Raw genomic sequence first — 19362 nt, forward strand, 5'->3', positions numbered from 1 at the left:
ACTCCACCATGTGGATTATTTCATGGAAATCCTGCCCCTGGCTAGGAATGGGTTTATCCCTCCTCTCAACCAAGTGATTTCCTTTCTGCCTGTTTGGTCCGTCTTGATTCCTAATGTTTCCTTTCAGATCACTGTTCTGGAATTTATCTGACAATAGCTGATGCACTTCATCATCATTCCACTTCTCATCTCCCACTGCAATAAAAAGAGATCCTGTTAGCACTGACACAAGTTTCATCCACACACAAAACATTTCAGCCTACTGCCTCAGAAAAGCTTGGTTTGCAAGCTAATGATTTATACAGTTCCTCACCTGAGTGAATTCTTTGATGTGAAGTAAGGATTGATTTCCAACTGAAGGTCTTTCCACCCTCCATGCAATCATATGGTTTTTCTCCTGAAGGAATTTTCCTCTCAGAAATCATAGTCATATTCTTATGGAAGGGCTTTCCAAAGGCCACACTTTCATTTTCCCTAGAGTAGATTCTCCGGTTAGCATGAACACCCTCATTTGTTTTGGTTGACCCTTCTTCTTGGACTAGGACTACGCTAAGATCATCTCCTTGGGACAGAATGTCCTTATCTCTCCTCTTGTCTGTGTGGCTTTCCACCTGCTTCTGTGGTTCTTCTACATCCCTGAAGTTGAAGTCTTTATCTTCAGCTTTTTGCACAGAGAACTCCTGGACCTCCCCAACTCTTTCCTCTACATGTGCTGCTGTAATAAAGAAAGAGGTCCTGTCAGCCACAATGGACGAAGCCAAGCAACCTATCAGGCACTGCTCATTAACAGGTGCACATCTTTTTTAGCAGACATCTTTATCCCCAACTGAGCTGCAGATCACACTTCATGTCCAGCCAAGCCCTCAGGTGAGCAGTTTTTATATTCTGCCTTTCACTCCCCTCTCTTCTCCACTGTATATACTTTAAGGGGTAGAATGTGGCAAATAATAATTACTCCACCATTCACAGTTGACGTTGTGCTGCTCTTTTGAATCTTTGCTATTAATGACCAAATAGAAAACAAGGTTTTTATACCCCACTTTTCACTACCATAAAGAATCTCAATGTGGCTTAAAATCATTTTAATTTACCCTCCCCACAATAGGCACATTGTGACATAGGTGGGGCTGAGAAAGTTCAGAGAGAACTGTGACTGATCCAAGTTCAGTCAGCAGTCTTCATGTGGGTGTGAAGAATCAAACCCCTTTATCCAGATTAGAACTGGCCACTCTTAACCTCTACACCATGCTGGCTCTCTGCAAGATATCCAGTCCTACAACTATTCAGAGAGTTCCTTCCAGCTATGATGAAAGCCAAGAAGATCTGGTTTTCAAACGTTGGTTTTTTTTTTGGGGGGGGGGGGGACCTAGAACTTCACAGAATTATCACCAAAGCTCAAAGGGAACCCCCATGGTTTTTGAAAGGTGCCAGTGGTGGGGAGGGCATCTAGTTGCACAAAGGGCCCTTGGCCTCCTCAAGCTTGGCTGTTCCTGAGAAACACTCTTTCCCTACAATATTGAATATTTAAGGATATATTAGAGTCTTAAGAGTTACAGATGAGATCAGACCCAAAAGGAGTTTGAAAGCCCTCGAGGGCCTTCCCAGTGAATTTTGTGATTTTAATGAACTAGGAGTTGCTGAGAAGCATCTACTGGAGCTGTTCCTTCCCCAATCCCTTGGCATAACCATGAAGGATACTCACTTGCAGCCAGCACATCTAGGAAGGAAATACTTTCCTTGGATTCTCCTGAGAAACTATCCATCCTTTCTTTGGATGCAAGATCTGTGCCTGTTTCTACCATAGTCTCTCTCACATTTCTGGCTCCTTTGATGCGCACAGAGAGAGAGAGAGAGAGAGAGAGAGAGAGAGAGAGAGAGAGAGAGAGAGAGAGAGAGGGGAGAGAGAGGGGAGAGAGAGAGAGGGGAGAGAGAGAGAGAGAGAGAGAGAGAGAGATTGTTCTTATATGGGGAAGGAAATAAATATGAGGCAGAATAAATTTTTCTCTGGAAAGGTAGAAAACTGTTCAAGATTAAATCCCACAAACCCAACAAGCATGAAGGGGATGTATCCACTCCAGAGCATGATCAGAGGAGATGACCATAATTCCATTTTAAGGACAAGTGTGTTGCAATGATTGACAATGGAGACTCTGACGCAGAGTAGAACTTTTTCAATGGAAGTTGTGTTACGTTGGTAGGCAATGTAACTTAAGCAAACTACGACACTGGCAGAATACTTTGATAAAAAGCAGACTACACCAGAAGTAGTTAACTTCAGCGAAGGCTATTTATCTTCAGTGCAGTTATTTACAATGTATATACAGAAATCAGAGAACAGTCCGACAGCATGCTACGCAGAAACTCCTTAAACACCCCAACAAGATAACACACCTACACATACTTTATACAGATGTTAGCCAATCAGCTTAAAGGTCAGCTGTCCAGTCTCAACTGGTTTCAGTAAGTTTCAGCTAGGACCTTTGACAGATACTTTACCCATCATCCTCTGGGAAGATCTGTCACTTAGATCATTGTGATCATTCCGCTCACAAGATGCTCTCAGTTAACTACTATCTCTGACAGACTCTTCCTGAGGGCCTCTCAAGCTAACATCAGTCTCAGGCCAGGACACCATCTCTGGTGTGGCTGATGGCCATAACACTGGCCTCAGTGCCCCTGGACAAATGAGATGGTTTGGGCTACTCTGCTTGTCCATCCTGAATATTGCTTTTGCTGTCACCTCAAAACCTTGAGGTCTCCAAAAGGCAGGGTAAACCTCAATACAATGTGTTGCCGTTCAAGATTTTGACTCATGCATTACCACAAAGGCAGCAATCTGCACTTTTGCCACATATAAAAAAAATCCTTACCCAGAGAGGCCACACTCTTGCAGTTCTCCAGCATGACTTCTATGTAGAGAGCTCTTTGCTCCGGATCCAGCAGGGCCCACTCTGCCACCGTGAAACACAAGGCCACCTCCTCAAAGGATATTGGATACTGAAAGAAAAGGTATGCCACAGTTCCTCATCAGAAATCATGCCAGGCAGAGAGGGCACTCTGGAAGGGGGCATTCCTGCAGGGTGCCTGATGGAGAATTCAGCATGTGTATAATGAGTGGCATTCAGAGCCTCTTGCCTGGGTCCCTCAGCACCAACTGAAGGAGAAAAGCCCCCCTGAGAAATTACATGGTACCAAGGCTCCCCACTCATCTTCCCTACCTGGACTGTAGGTGCAGCAGCTGTTTCCACATCTCCGCATAGAGAACTGATCAACACTGTCTCTTCACTGCCTGTGAGGGAGAGAAAAGTGGAAGAAACAGTATTAGCCTCCATGTTTGCTTATGAATCATGCTTCATGCACTTCTATTTCCTGGTCTTTAAAACCTTGCCTATCTATATTCAAAAAGAATTGTAAACCTTTTTAGCAAGCTGTGGGAGAGGAAGAAGAGAAGCACTTGGTACCTATCTGCGTTGGGGGGCTATACATGTTCCTGACACATTTCAGACTTCTGTAATACCTGAAACGTGTCCTGTGAACACTGAAGCTCATCAACAAGACAGAATGTCCACTCATCAGAGTAAAGGGCCAGGTATGTTATTCTCCCTTCATAGAATCATAGAGTTGGACGAGACCTCAAGGGCCATCAAGTCCAACCCCCTGCAGTGAAGGAACACACAGTCAAAGCATGCCTGACAGATGGTCATCCAACCTGTCTTTAAAAACCTCCAAAGAAACAGACTTCACCATACTCCAAGGTAGCTCATTCCACTGTCGAACAGCCCTTACTGTCAGGAAGTTTTTTCTGATGTTTAGGTGGAATCTCTTTTCCCAACTATGAAGTCCCATTTCATCAGGCCAGCTATATTTTGCACTTCAATAAGGAAAAAGTGCCATCAACATTAGTCTGGGAAGACTGCACAGAGGTAAATTTGCAGAACAGGAAAGCTAAATTCACCTTTACTTCCATGGGCCCTTGCAGATGCTTTTGAGGCCAGGCTAGTTTGAGAAAAAGAGAGTGGCCAAAATGATGTTGCTTACATAGCACTTCACCATCACATTTAGCCAAAAACGCAAATGTGACTTTACTGCATCTGCAAACTCAAGGAAATATCTATCAGTTTCCAAAGCATCTACTGATATACTAATGTCACATCTGGGGTTTCAATAAGATGCAACATAACATAGCGTGGCTGATGTTGAACAGTGGCAGGCAGGCAGGCAGACATACCAGAGTCATGCAAATCAGATGGTATCAAATTACACAAAGGGTGCTGCCAGGTCTAAGGTTGCCAATCTCCAGGTGGAAGCTGGAGAACCCCAGGATTAAAACTAAACTCCAGATTACACAAATCTGTCCTCCTGGAGAAAATGGCTGTGTTGGAGGATGAACTCTATGGTATTATATTCCACTGAGGCCTCTTGCCTCCCTTAACCCTGCCTTCTTCAGCCTTAATCACAAAATCTTCAAGAATTTCCCAGGGTGGACCTGGCAACCCTAGCCAGGCCTAGCACCAAAGAATCCTCTCTCAAAGGTCAAAATAGCCCTGGAAAGGGCCCTACCCCTTGCTTTTACTGACAGAACCAAATCTTGGAAGGCTGTGGTTGTCTAGCAACAGCCACTGAGGGACTCTGTTGCTTAAACCTAGAGAGGATCCTTTTGATATTTTTTTTAATTAAACTCTCCAATAAATTTTTTATTATTTCCAGATTTTTTTGTAAACCTGTGACTCTTTTTAGGTTTGTAGAAACATCTGTCTTGCCCTTCCCCAGCTCCAGTCACTGGATCTAAACATCCAAAGATCTGGCCAACAGAATATAAGATTGAGTGCCACAAGTTGTATGAAGGAGCTTTTCATTTTTTCCTCACCCTGTATTCATCAAATTCACTGGGTGTCCCAATCCCATCCAGACACAATAAATCCTTACCACATGACAGGACATCCTGGACATGCTCCTTGGCCTGGGCACGCTGCCCTTCCTCTGAGGGAGCTCTTTTTATCTCAGAGAACTCAGCTTCCATCTTCATGGATGGATCCCACATCTGAAATTACAGCAAGGGAGGCAGATAACAGATGGAATGGAAGATACCAAGGAATGAATCCTGCCCCATTCTCTGCACCTTTCTATCAGCCGACCTAGTAGGCTGGTGAATTATGTGGCAGGACAAGAAATTCCCTAGAGAAGTGGCTGCTAAAGCTGCTTCTAAAATCATCCATCTAGACAAATATTAGGCAGGGGAGTTTTAGGAGAAGGTCAAACAGCATTGCTTGAATTGGAAATGTCTGGAAAGAAAAGCCCTCACCTGTTCTGCCTGCATCTTCTCCTCTGCCTGACTTAGGAGGAAACCTTCAGCCAGGGCCACAGCCTGGGAACTGGTCTCTGGGCTGCATCCTCTGACCCAGCACTGCATCTCCTGGGGCAGGATGGTCAAGAACTGCTCCAGGATCACCAGGTCCAGAATCTGCTTCTTGGAGTGCCTCTCTGGCTTCAGCCAGTGGGTGCAAAGTCTATGGAGATGGTTGCAAACTTCTCGGGGCCCACTGGCTTCATAATAGCTGAACTGCCGGAAGCGTTGGCAATGTACTTCTGAGTTCAGAGGCTCCTGATCCCAGATATCTGGGATCTCTCTCTCCCAGAATTCAACACCAGTCACAGCTTGGATAGAATGGGAGCCTTTCCTAACTCTCTTCAATGCTCCAGGCTCTTGTGCTTCCATTTTCTTCTCCGTCTACTGGGCCGCCTCCGACTGTGAAAAGATGCCTTTACTTTCAAGGCTATGAAGAGGAGCGTCACATGGAAGACAAAAGAGGATGAAAATACATGGATCAAAACAAAAGTTCCCCTTGTTGTTTGTAATATCATTTTGCTGTATTACATACTCAGCTTTTTAAGATATGCCTGTTTTGTTCTTCAGGAAAGTTAACTGTCTCTGCCTCATTAAAAATGCTACAAGTTTTCCTCTGATTACTTTGGAGGACTTTTTGGGTGGTGGCAAAGAATTGTGTCCAACCATGTCTTCCCCACCCACAAGCCCTCTGGGGATGGGGCGGTATACCAAATTGAATTAACAACAACAACTCTAAGGTCACTCCCAGCCAAGTGTAACTTTTTAAATTCAAAAAATAAATTTTAAAATCCAAATCAAATAAATATTTTTACATTGAAGAAAAGAAGGAGTTAATGTCTGATAGTGTGCTCCCATTTAACAATCCTTATGGAAATAATAACAAACTTCAAATTTTTTAAAATCAGACACAGTATATAAAACTGCAAATAAGTGTGCAAAACAATAATTAATGAACCAGTTTCAGCCTGCTTTCTGACTTCTGTTTAGCCAGTCATTTGAAGTTGAATCAGCGTGCAGCTCTGTTTCGGCCTGGAGTGTCATTTGTTCTTTCCTTTCAGGAGTTTCTTGCAGACCTAAAATACTGATGTCCAGCTTTATAAAAAGGTTGGAATGCTTCTGAAGTAGTGGCCTGCAGCTTCAGCCTCTCCAATCACTCTGGAAATATTGTGCCTTTTATCATTATGTGGATTACTGCATCTCTTACCCCCACCTCTTGGACTCAGGTTACACAAGGACAATATGGGTCTCTGCCCCCTTTGTCACAAATCATCCTTGGCGCATTTGTGTGTGTGTGTAGGGGGCTTCTTGCAGCCATGAAATATTAATGTGCCACATTACATAAAGGCTGGAGTCCTTCTGAGGTAAGTGACTAGCCCTCCAATTACTCTGGGAAGATGGCGTCTCAGTACCCCCTGCACCCCAGACTTATGTTACACAAGGACAATACAGGTCTCTGTCCCCTTAGCAGATCCTTAACAAACCCATTAACATGGCTGATTTTCCAACCAAGGGCCAAAATACTGAAAAGCTCATAATATCCTATATTGGGGGGGTTAGAGGGAGCCCACTGTCTCCACACAACCCTGCTCCTTTCTCCTCTTTCAATAGTGCTCAACTGCTTTCCATCTTCCATAAGGTGGAAAGAATGCACAGGCTCACTACTGGGGTGGTTTGGGGTAGGGCAGGGGTCTGCAACCTGCGGCTCTCCAGATGTTCATGGACTACAATTCCCATCAGCCCCTGCCAGCATGGCCAATGCGCCCCCACACCGCTTACTCAAGCAGAGAAGGTTGGGCATTTATCCCCGGTCAGACTGCTGCTCTCGAACAGCCACGGGCCCGGGAAAGTGCCTGCCGGGAGGAGAGAGGGGGGTCTGTCTCCAAACACTGTCCTGTCCTGTCCCGCCGTGCAGTCCCCTCTTCTCCCGGCCTTTCCTTGACTCACAACCCCCACCCACCGAGAATTCATCCAGAGTCTCCCACCCACCCCCTGAAAATGTTGATCACTCGCAAGCATCACACCTGTCAGGTGCAGAGAGGAGGAGGAAAGAGGAGCCCCAGGTGGAGCAGATCCTCCCCCAACTCACTCGGAAGGAGCTGCTGCCGCTGCAACCATGAGAGCCCCCAGTCGCTTTTCCATATGGGGACTCCGGGCAAGAAGGAAGTGGCCTCTCCACCCTCTTCCTTGGCGGCCTCTCTAGGATTTCGGACTCCCTGGCCTCGTTTGTCCTGGGGCCGAAACAGTCAGTGGCGGGAGCCATCGAAAAAAGGGACGCTCCTCCCTCGCCTTCCTTCCCTTCTTTCTGCAAAACGAGCTTTGCATTTGCCTTGGGGAGGAGGAGGTGGTGAGGGGAAGTAGAGGATAGAAAGAAAGAATGGTTGGTGAGGACCTGAACTATTTGGGGAAGGGGGAGACACTCCTTTCCAAGCCTTGAATTGCCCCTGGCAGCAGGAAATACTGTCTTGCTTGTCTCCCCCATGCCGCCTTCCTAGAATCCCCTCCCCAACCAAGATCCAGCCCCGCTGATCCCTGGTGCAGATTCACTGGGCTTCTTGAAGCCCCAAAGGAGTAGGGGAGTTGGCAGCAGAGCCCCCTTTCTGCTTCTGGGAAGTTTCTTCCTAGAAATAGGGACACGCACCCACCACCCCCCATATTAGACCCAACCAAAGAGTGTCTAACTTGGAGACTGGTGGAAATGGAGTAGAATCATAGCAATGTTGAGGAAGACACTTTATCCATTCAGGGGTTCTTGAAATCTAGTGACTGCAATGAGCATCAGCAAGAGTTTGGGGTCAACAAAGGCCTTGTCCCTTAAATCCATACCCACCAGGTTCTGGAAACCATGCCAGGATCACACCAATCAAATTTATCCCTCCAATATTTGTAAGGAAAGTGATTATGTACTCCCTGGAACTTAAGGGGGGCGGGGGGGTGGGGGGTGGGGAGCAGACATGAAGATCGGATTAGAGCGCCTTCATTACAATGCACCACTGAAACAAATGTAATAAAAACAGTTATTCCAGGGGGGAAATAGGGCCAACCTCCTCTTTGGGGATTACCCTGCAGATAATTCAAGGAGAAAACACTCCAAAACAGCAAGCTATAGGGATGGTGACCAGATGGAGTCTAATCTTACACTATATACAACCCCAGTATGTTTCAGATGACTCACTTCTTAAAGCAAAGGAGTCTGAGAGATGTACCCCAGAGGGTGCCTTTTCTAACATACAGTGGAGCCAAAGGACCACAACTCCCAGACTATTTCTCACTCAGCTGGCCTTATCTGAGTCAGCTCTCCAGTAGGGGTCCTCGCAGGGCTATTTTTTTTTCTTTGCCTGAGTTAATCTTCAAGTAAGTCAGCAAGGAGCCTGCACATTTGAAAAAGGCAGAAAGGAGAAATCCCATACCTGGGCATTTCTCTGCACCATCTAAGAGCAGAGTCAACGCAACAAAAATTTTAAATGAAAGGATAGGCAGGTTGCTTAGTCTCCTAACTTCCTTTCAAGCAGATGGCAGGGGATGATGTGGGAATGACCCTGGGGCAGCCACATCGCTTCTGGCAAGACTTTTCTAGAGCCTGTTGTATTTTCTCCCACAGTGGGCTTTATTGCTAGTAATAAATCCAGCTTTGCAAATGAAGGGGGGTGTCAAGTTAAGAAGAACTCTCCTCATCTTCACAGGCGCCCTGCCAAGTCCCTCTCCCCTGCCACCTGCAAAGTCGGGATACAGCGTTGCAAATGGGGGAGCCTATGAAGATGGAGAGAACTGTTAGATTTCGTTTAGAGTCATGGATATGCCCAGTAGTGTGTGTGACTGCAGTTCACAGAAACTTCTCCAGAGACATAAATGTAAAAGTAAAACTTACATTTATTCAAGCATCTTCAGTTCACAACTTAGTTCCAAGAAAAGTAAATAGAAAGAACCCTATCTAAAGAGATTACTTTCCCTACGACAAGTGGGCACAACTAACGCGCCATCACGTGTGTGGAGGTGAGAGAATGCTGCAGTGGCAAAGGCCCCACTGAGCAGGCTGCCATTGACCATGCTACTGGTCAGCTAGACAGAAGTGGCTTGTGGGAAGAAAGGGAAGTTATGGGCGGGTCCTTGCCCAGACAAGGGAGGGCAAACAAGAGAGGCAACATCACAGTTAGGAGTGATATACAGCACCCCCAGTGTCCAGGCATGTAGAAGGCGCTTATTCCAACCCTCCCACTCGACACTGCATGCTTGCCAGGTATACAATGTCCAGTTTGTCACGCAGGCTTTGGAACTTGTCTCTTGGCAGTGGTTTCAGTCAAGATGTCTGCTGTCATAATATCAGTAGGACAGCACCGAGGTTTCAGGGTTCCTTCTGCGTGTTAGAGTGTTACATATTGTTGCTTAACTCCAGTGTGTGTTTAGTAATGCAGTAACTGTTCTTTTCTGAAAGTAAAGAGCTATACAACTCTTGGTTATCTTCTAGCATTTGTACAGGTAAAGGTTCATCAATACCAAAATCTTCAACAACATTGTGCCATTGTAATTCTCTACATGCCTCAGAAACTGATACTCAATTCTGATTCAGTAGATGAGTGAGCAACAACACTTTGTTTCACGGCTTGCCCAACTTACAGCACTTCTCCCATAGAAAAACATATAGCCAATTGGTAGATCTTTTAGATCTGTTCTTTCTCCCAGCCCACCTTGCATCAGCATATCCCAAATAGTGTGGGATCTTTAGTTGCTGGCAGTTTCAGTTTAAAGTCTAAAGTACCTCTTGGCACCTCACCTGCTTAACAGCAGTCCAGTCTCTTGTGGTGGGTGTGCTAACCTCTGGACAATATAATTTGAATGGCTGTAGCAAATGCTTCAGTCTGGTTGTCATTGCTATACAAAAGCTTGCTCATTGCAGTCCTGTAATCATTGTTGTCAGGTAGCAAGTCATCAGGTAGTACTTGTCTGTAGAAATCAGGACTCATTGGTGTAGGCATTGATTGACACCTCCTCTAGGTTCAGGACTCCTGTAGCAGTTCCAATATTTTCTGCTTCTGGCTAAGAAGATAGCTCTACCTTGGTCGCTCGATTTGGATCCCTGGCAGAAGCTGGCATTCTGGTAGTGTTTGACTTCTACTTCCTGTTGAGTTGGGATATAATCTCAGCACAGTTTCGCTTCCCATTTTCATGGCAAATAATCAACTATCAACATATGTCAGGATAAATGTCCATCTCCCATTTCTGTGCTCTGCTATAAAGACAGGGGTCTGCATTGTCTGTTTGAAGTCCTGACTTAGTAGCATTCCCATAGCTTTGGTCTGACCAAGCTTTTAGCTGCTTGTTCTAATCCATAAAGTCCTTTCTGAAGTTTGTATAGACTAAATGTTTATTCTTTTCATCTATGAACCCTGGTGGAGCCGTTTTCCATATAAAGCTCCTGTTCAATTTTCTCCATGCAAAAAACGCGGGTTTTAACGCCCAAATGTCAGTTTCTATGTTTCTAGATGCAGCAATGCTTAAGAGCATCTTCTAATTGTAGAATATTTCCATAAATAGGTGCAAGTCTGATCGCTAATTGTTCCATAGATCTGAGAGAATCCTTAGCAACAAGTCTGGCTTTATATCTCAATCTGACCTTCCGTGATCTTGTTTAGCTTTAAAACCCATTTACAACCTATAACGTTTCTACCCTTAGGTAGTTCTCCAGAGAGTCCATGTTTCATTTCTTTATGTAGTGCAGCTGCATTTCTCTTGTGCCGCCCTCTTTCCACTTTGTTTCTGGTTCAGGCATTCGCCTAACTCAGCCCATGAAGCTTGGTTCATGCAGTACCATGCCCTTTAGGTAGGTAAGTTTCAGCTGGAACTCCTTGTTAGGTCAGCTGCATGAGCCTCTGAGCTGTCTGTCTGCCTCCTGCAGAGTAGTCTGTGACTCCTCTGGCCTCACCTTGCCGGGTCTGGGATTTCCACCGTTGCTCCCCCTCTCTGTTGAGCATTTGCTGGCATCTGCACGGTGATGTCATCCTGGGACCCCATGATGCAGGGATCAGTTGGTCAGCTATCACCATCTCCCTCTGAATGGTCATCCTTCACAGCAGGTTTAAGCATCCTGGGTCAAGCCACAAACTGCACAACCTGCATATAGTAATTTGCTAGCTCTTGGATCAAAAAATCCTGTATCCTTTACTTTCTGGAGAATAGCCCAAAATATACCTGCTTGGCGTAGGGTAGGGTCTAGCTTTGATCTCTTTTCTTTGGTATGTGAGCATGTTTTACATCCAAAGACTTGATGTGTTCTACATTTGGTTTCCCTGCCATGCCATGTCCTATAAGTGAGTTGCTTCTGTGGCTTTGGTTGGGTAATCTATTTTCCTAGGAGGTAAACTGTAGTCATTGCTGCCTCCTCCCCTAGTGCTTTAAGTGGGAAGGCCTGAATCAATGAGCATGTACCTAATCATGTCCATTATATAATCATTTCTTCTTTCTAGTAATTCCATTTTTGTTCTGGCAGGAATGCTCTACAGTAAGTCTGTGTTGGATCCCATGTTCCTCAAGAAATTGTTTATAGATATGGAATTGTATTCTCTCCCATGTCTGTTTGAAAACACTTGGGTTTCTATTAAAACTTCTATTAGATACCATAGCAACATAGTCTCTTAGTTCTGTTCAGTCTGAGACTTTTCTTTTTTAGCAAATAACACACAGTGTATCTCGAAAATACTTCAATGAAAGACAACAGATAGGTGTTATTACCAGTTGAGGCTGGTTTGATTGGTCCACATATAGATCAGAGAGTGAATAAGTCAAGAGGCTGCTTAGAGCATCTTTGGCTTCTCTTGCTTTGGGAATGAAGGCCTAGTTCTCCTCTTAAACAACAATCACACAATTGGTTACTATTGGGACAGCCTTATGGAAATACCTGTTACCAAGTCCTTGTTTCAGCTTCAGGATGGCCTCTTTATCACGGGTGGGCAAACCTCCCATGCCAGAGCTCCAAAGACTGCTGGGTAGAAGTTACCTTGGCTGCAGGCTTGTGGTTCCCTACAGTCCAGTTCAAAGACTACTTTAGGGTACCTGTGGGAATATATTCTATCGCTGTAGATAGTGCAATAACACATTATTCTCAAAGTGAATAGCAAATCCTTTTTCTGATAGTGTGGGACGCTTGATCAGATTAGGTCATAGCATCTGCAAATGTACAGGAGCATTTTCAGCCACTAACTAGTCTCATTACCATCCAGCTGGCAATGTAAAGTAACTTGCCCTTTCCATTCCACTGGAATCTGTTTTCCATTACAAACACACATTGCATCCAGCATCTCTGTCCAATTCATTGAACAAAGCAACATTCAGCTATGCCTAGAAGCAATCAGCTATCAATAATCCAAGGCTTAGTATTTTCATTAGGTTTAAATGGGTTGTGCAAAGTTGAACTGATTTTAGGAGTAAAATCCCTCTTTGTCTGTGTGGGACTAGCAGTGTGAGATGGTTTGCTGCCAGTCTCAGCATTCTTATTATACCGACACTCTCTGAGGTGACCAGGTTTACACTTGAAACAGATGGGTGGGTTTCTCCTTTCTCTCCTGTGGGATTGGACCTCTGTATTCAAATGATTTTAGTTCCCTCACTTGCCTCCTCTGGGTTTCTGGCACAACTTGAGCCTATTCTTCCCTCTGCTCTTCAGAGATAATTTTGCTGCTTGCAATTCAGACCTAGTTAGTCCTAGAATTTCCTCAAATGTGCAGTCTCTTGCCATTTTACAGTAGAGACAAAGCTGAATATTTCTCAGGCAATGAGCTTAAAAGCAGTCCAATTTTCAGTTCTTTCTCCTCCAGAACTGTACAGTGGTCAGTTAACCTATCAATCAGATTCAGCAATTCTCTTATATGGCAACTTCAGCATCTCCATTTTCCTTGTAATTTGATTGAGTAGCTAGTTGTTTGAATAAACTCCACTTTTGCTATTTCTGTCTTGCTCCAAAGACCCTTTAATGCTTCTAGCATGTCTCTTTGGTAGAATTTTTGTCCCTAACATACACCAGTTGTGAGTTTGTGGAGAGTAATTAACAATTATATTCATGGCCTTTCATCTGCTCTTTGCCATCTATTCCTTCTATTTCCACTGTTTGGTTTTGGTGTTAAAACAAAACCTATGCCCTCTCTTCCCCTTATTTCTCTGGGATTGAATCCTGTAGAGCCATGAGTTAAAAAAAAAATTGTGGCTTGTAGCCAAGAATTGCCTTACGCTTGTTTTTTTTTTACATTTTAATGCAAAAGGCTTTCTCTGCAATCTCACTAGTCACATTAATAATAAGAAAGAGGAAGTAAGTCTTCAGGACTATGTAACCTTTTATTACTCGGGCTGGCCTGTTAGGAGCTTGGTAGGTGAGCAAGAGAAACACAAGAACCAAGGCAATGGCTGCTAAGCCATGCAAGGAAAAAAAATCTGCTCCAACTTTAAAACAACTCTAAAGCATCTGGGGCTCCAAAAAACAACCATCCATCTCTGCTACCATGTTAGATTTCGCTTAGGAGTCATGGATATGCTCCAGTGTAGTGTGTGTGGACTGCAGTTCACAGAAACTTTCCAGAGACATAAATGTAAAAGTAAACTTACATTTATTCAAGCATCTCAGTCTACAACTTAGTTCCAAGAAAAGTAAATAGAAAGAACTCCTATCTAAAGAGAGATTACTTCCTACTCTAATAAGTGCAACTAACGCCATCACGCAGGTGTGGAGGGTGAGAGAATGCTGCAGTGGCAAAGGCCCCACTGAGCAGGCTGCCATTGACCATGCGCTCGGTTCAAAGGCTAGAGCAGAAGTGAAGCCAGCAGGGAAGAAAGGAAGTTAGTGGGCGGTCTCCTGGCCCAGACAAGGAGGGCAAACAAGAGAGGCAACATCACAGTTAGAGTGATATACAGCACCCCCCAGTGTCCAGGCATGCAGAAGTCGCTTATTCCAACAAGAACTCTCCCCATCTTCACAGTCACCCTGCTGTCTCCCTTTACAAACCAGGATGTTTGGAGGGGTGTAATTTCAGTTTTTGCTTTGAGTGCCATTTCCTGTTGATGAAAAGATTCATGTCTTTTGCCATGGGAGGATTATATTTTTAGAGCCCTTTTTATTTTTTCACACAACAGGCTTTATCAGTTGCCCTACTACAGGGGTGTTCAACTCTGGAACTTCAGATGTTCATGGACTACAATTTTCATCAGCCAATCAGGGGTGTGGCAAGGGCATTCCGGGGGCATGGTGGGGGCATTCCAGGGTGGGACAGGGCGTTCCAGGGCGGGATTGGGGTGCAGGACACACCAAATGCACTGGGTGTTTTCCCCCCTTGCTACACCTCTGCCTACTATATAAAAGGTAGGCTGTGCTGGCAACGCCTCACTTCTTAAATTGATGGACTCTGGGGGATGTAATCCAAAGGATGCTATTTCCTGAGCACCATCGGGAAGAGGGCCTGACTGGACTACAACTCCCACAATCCTTCACTTTACCAACAATTGTCACTGATACACCTTGTCTTCTTGCCCCCGAAGAAATGGCCTCCTGGTTGGGAGGCGGTCATGTATGCAGGGCTGGGAGCGGGAGTGGATTGGGTGGCAGCACATTGTTCGCAGCTGGCCAGGAGGCCATCGTGCCTGGATACAGTCAGGTGTCAATGTGGCCTTTGCAACCCTGGTTAGGGCTGCAGAGAGAGTCTGGGCTATCCCCACCACTGGAGCAGAAGGCGGGAGAGTGCCTGAGAATGGAAGCAGTGGCCAGCAGGCAGTGGAGGCAGGAGCTAACCTGAGCCACAACCTAAGCAGATTTACTTAAATTGGTTCTCTAAATCCAGATGTTAACTTGTCCTTGCTGAGACCAATCAGAGTCCAAAACAGCTCTTCCAATCAGCCTGATAGCCAAACTGGACTGTATCCTGGGTGTGCTTTCAGCCAATCAAAGGACACAGTCAGGAAGAAGGTGAAAAGGCCTTTATTTGAATATAGGGCGTTCCAGTAAGCAAAAAGGTGGGGGTTTCACAGTCTCTGGAGACCAGACCTTTTATATAAAACAGGGAGTAATATTTGAACATTCTTCTAGAGCAGTGTTTCCCAAATGGTGGTTCATGACCTGGCACCAGGTCATGAAAGCAAAATGCTGGGTCATCTAATGTCAAGGGCTGGGGCTGACCACCCCACCCCTGCCCTTGCTCGGAGGGCACCACCCACCTGGAGCCGGACCAGCCGGGACAATACAGCAGCTTTGGGGCTCCTTCCTGGCCAGCCGACTACCCAGACTGCAGCCGGTGGTGGAGCCACAGCTTGTGGCTGGTGCCAGATATTGGTGCCACAAGGGAGGTGGGGGCGGATGCGGCACCCTGGGGAGCCTCCCTAACCCTCTTGGTCAATATTTCCAAGAGACTCTTCCAAGCCCTGGGATGACGTCTGGCGGAACTGAAGATGGAGAGTGGGCCCATGGCTACTCAAAAAGAGGGTGTCATACCTCCAGCCTGGCAATGCCCACCAATTCAGGGCCAGTGGTTGGGGAACTGAGTGCGGTTACTCCACCGAGTGGGGCTACCCCACTTGCAACTCCCTTGACCAGCATTGTGGCAATCAAGGAGGGTATGAAGGAATTCCAATTCCTTAAATATAAAAATTTCCCTCACCAACCAGTGTTATAGTCAGTTTGCATCAGAAGCTTCAAAATAATTCTAAGTCTGGAATCCATATGAGAGTTTTAAGAAAAATAAAATGTTTATTGAAAAGTCGGCAAAAGGAACAGCACTGCCCAAGGAAGTCTGTTCCGGCAGTAGTTTTTTACGGGACTCTGGGTCCTCTCCTTTTATAACACATCATCACAGTTGACATTTCCAGCCCACCTTTGACAAATGCCTCTAAAGTCTTTTGAAGTTACATCACGTGACTCAAAAGGGATAGGTATATGAGCAAATTGCAAAAGTGGAGTTTTCACATTCGATTGGGTCATAAGGTTTCTGCCAGACTGTTGTGGCACCTGACTACAATCAGTTCATCTTCAAGAAAGAAAGCTAGGAGGTTTTTTTTTCCCCAGTCAAGATGCCTTCAAAGACAGTGTGTCTCATTTAGTGTACAATACAGTGATGCCATAGCACTTTTGGATGTCTTATCAAAAGAAGGGTAGCCTTGTATTGTCTCCAGCTGACCACAATAGAAGCCATAGGCAGAATTAACACCTGCAAAATCCATAATGGCTTTGGAGACCCTTTCCCTATCGAAACACCTTTAAAATTGCAAGTCATGGCTTTTACTGCAGTGGTATAAAAAACTGGCGATATAAAGCACTTTGACCTAAACTAAACATTTTGTGGTGTTATTTTTCTTTTCTAAATGATATCATATTTTATCTTCACTTATAACCTATAACTTATACCTCACAATCTTAACTTAGTTTATCTTAATTTTATCTTGCTTAATAGTTATTAAATAATACTTAAAACCTATGTGCACATTAATTTCTAATAATATATATCCATTCAGTCAATCCACCAAAATAACTCTTCCTGTATAGAAGTCACAAATTATGGAGGCTGTCTTTTTTAAAGGTCAGATATTTTAGGCACACAACAGGCTTTTTGAATTTAACCTTTAAAAGGTTTTATTTGCCTCCTCATGGAGGAATTAATAGTTCAGGTTAGCAAAGTGTAATTGGCCTGCAACAAACGATCAGCTGACTGTTATATACAAGAGCTCCTTTGTAATTCAAGGAGTAGCAAAGGTGGTTCTCATGCAAGTGTTGATGTGTTTATTAAGTACTGGGGTTGATTTCTTCTTGGAAGTCACTGCTTATTGTCTGACATATAACCTTCGAACAGGAGTTGGAGTGGTGAACCTTGTGGGGAGAGGACATTATTCAGGGATTGGACTTGGTGGCCTTTGGGGTATCTTCCAACTCTATGATTTTAATTGAAGGGAAGGTCAGTGTAATACAACCAGAATGATTTTTTAAAAAGTACATAGGGGAGATTGCATCAGAAATCTGTGGGAGGCAGCAGAAAGACCTTGCAGTTCTCTGGAAGAGCAGAAAAGGTACAATGTTCAGGTGGCAAATTGGAAAATGGTGTTCTTGTAAGCTGCTGTGATTCAACCTGGACATGAGGTTCTGAAGGGTAAGCTTGTAGCCATGCAATATAAATAGGGCTTGGACTAATCCAGAGTTGTCCACATGTGAGTGACTTAAGACTACAGTGTGGATTCAGTTCTGACCGAAAAAGGCCTCAGTCGGTCTCTTCTCAATTAATCTGTGATGCATGAAATGGGCCCTTTTATCTGTAAACTTCAGAAAGGGGCTGAGAAGACATTTCTGGGGTTGTAGCTGAAAATTAGAATGGAGATGGCAGTAAAGCTGTGATTGAAACATAAAAAAGGTGAAGCCCTAATCTGAGTAGTCCAGGAAATAAATTGTCACTTTTCTTATAAACATTGGTGGGATGGAATTCATTCGTGCGATCTTGTCATGGTTTCCAGAATCTGGTGGCCACTGGCCAGGGATCCAGGGTGACTTCAGTGATCCCAAACTCTTGCTAATGTAACCTCAGCTTGTGGGTTCTGTGGGGCAGTACTTGGAAGGAGTTGCAAAGAACCAAATTTAAACAAAACAGTTTACTTCTCTTTACAAATAACATTAAACATCAACATTTAACATTTACAATTCAAGGTCCTGTTCAGGTTTGCATTTCAAGTCCTTATATTTACAGTCTACTGATATTGCCAAGTCCAATTCTTCTTTGCTGGTGGTTGGTTTTGAAGACTTCAAAGGCTTGGTGAACGGGATTCAAGATGATGAAGGTTCCCAGAAAACTCTCACCATTTACATACACAAAAACCCTGAAACAAGGTGTTAAGGGCTTAATAAAATCAATCAAGGTCCCAGCCTGGTAGTCTCGCTTCCTCCAACCTCATGAGTTCTGCAGCATTCTGCTTCTTTTCAGACTCCACCCCTTTCTGGGTCATCCCATTCTGACACAGGGGTTACACTAACACTCATTGCAATCATGGAATTTCAATGATCCCTGCAGGAAACAAACTTCGACGAAGCAGAAAGAGGCCCCCATTGCCAGCTCCCCTCCACGGGGTGGGGCTCCAAGACAGCCAGTGAATCTTCATCAGACAAAGGCAGGATTTCCTGGTGTCAGAGTGGATTTAGCCCTTCCCCAAATGTTTCTGGTCCCCTCCAGCACTTCCTTCCTTCCTTGCCTGACTCCTTGTCTCCTCCTAGGTCACTTCACCTCGCTCGTCTTCCTCCCCAAAGCAAACGCGCAGCCCATTGTACAGAGAGAAGGGAGCGAGCCAGCGAACTCCTGCGTTGCATCCCTCAGGGATCCCTCCTCCCACTTATGACTGTATGACTATAGCCTGTGCTGACATTTCATTTTATTTTATGATTTTACATTTTATGTTTTCATTACTATTGATTGTTTCCTGATGGCTTACTAGACCTATATGACAATCATTAAGTGCTGTGCCTTATGATTCTTGACAAATGTATTTTTCTTTTATGTACACAGGCCATTCACGGCTTGGGACCATCGTATCTTCGAGACCGCATCACCCCATATGTCCCTAGGCGGCCTCTTCGATCAGCGGAGGCCAACCTACTGGTGGTCCCTGGCCCCTCGGCAATGCGGCTGGCCTCCACGCGGGCCAGGACTTTTACAGCCCTGGCCCCGGCCTGGTGGAACGCTCTCCCTCCAGCTGTCCGGGCCCTGCGGGACCTTGGAGAGTTCCGCGGGGCCTGCAAGACGGAGCTGTTCCGCCGGGCCTTCGGAGGATCCAGCCGCTAATAGTGCCCCATTTTTGGCCTCTGACACCTAGGCCGTAATTACATCATTGAGACTCACCATGCCCCCCTCCACCATGGGGTGGGAGGGTTTTTATTTATTATTTTTTATCTATTGACGCTGGACGCCACACTGCACTTTGAACCTTAACTTAAACTTAGATTTGGGTTTTAAATTGTAAATGTATTAGGAGTTTTACTGCTGCTTTTAAATGCTATTTAATACATTGTTTTAAATGCT

General features: G+C 44.9%; 2 protein-coding genes across 16 annotated transcripts in view; one reads left to right on the top strand and one right to left on the bottom strand.

The window, feature by feature from the left end:
* LOC125428543 (zinc finger protein 883-like) overlaps positions 1-19362 on the top strand; it is a 454328-nt gene that overhangs the window by 417660 nt on the left and 17306 nt on the right. The window lies entirely within an intron of this gene.
* LOC125428537 (zinc finger protein 436-like) overlaps positions 1-19362 on the bottom strand; it is a 774209-nt gene that overhangs the window by 394808 nt on the left and 360039 nt on the right. For 2 of the 15 annotated variants that reach the window (XM_048488786.1, XM_048488787.1), the window contains exon 3: positions 4927-5041. The exons of 10 other annotated variants lie outside the window; for them this stretch is intronic. In XM_048488786.1, the coding sequence (XP_048344743.1) occupies positions 4927-5041 (115 nt within the window). Of the gene's footprint in view, positions 1-4926; positions 5042-5302; positions 5775-7368; positions 7493-19362 lie in introns of those variants that run through there. 3 more of the 15 variants (XM_048488794.1, XM_048488792.1, XM_048488795.1) reach the window with 3 other exon arrangements.

The sequence above is a fragment of the Sphaerodactylus townsendi genome, linkage group LG03, assembly GCF_021028975.2.
Source record: "Sphaerodactylus townsendi isolate TG3544 linkage group LG03, MPM_Stown_v2.3, whole genome shotgun sequence".
NCBI lineage: Eukaryota > Metazoa > Chordata > Lepidosauria > Squamata > Sphaerodactylidae > Sphaerodactylus > Sphaerodactylus townsendi.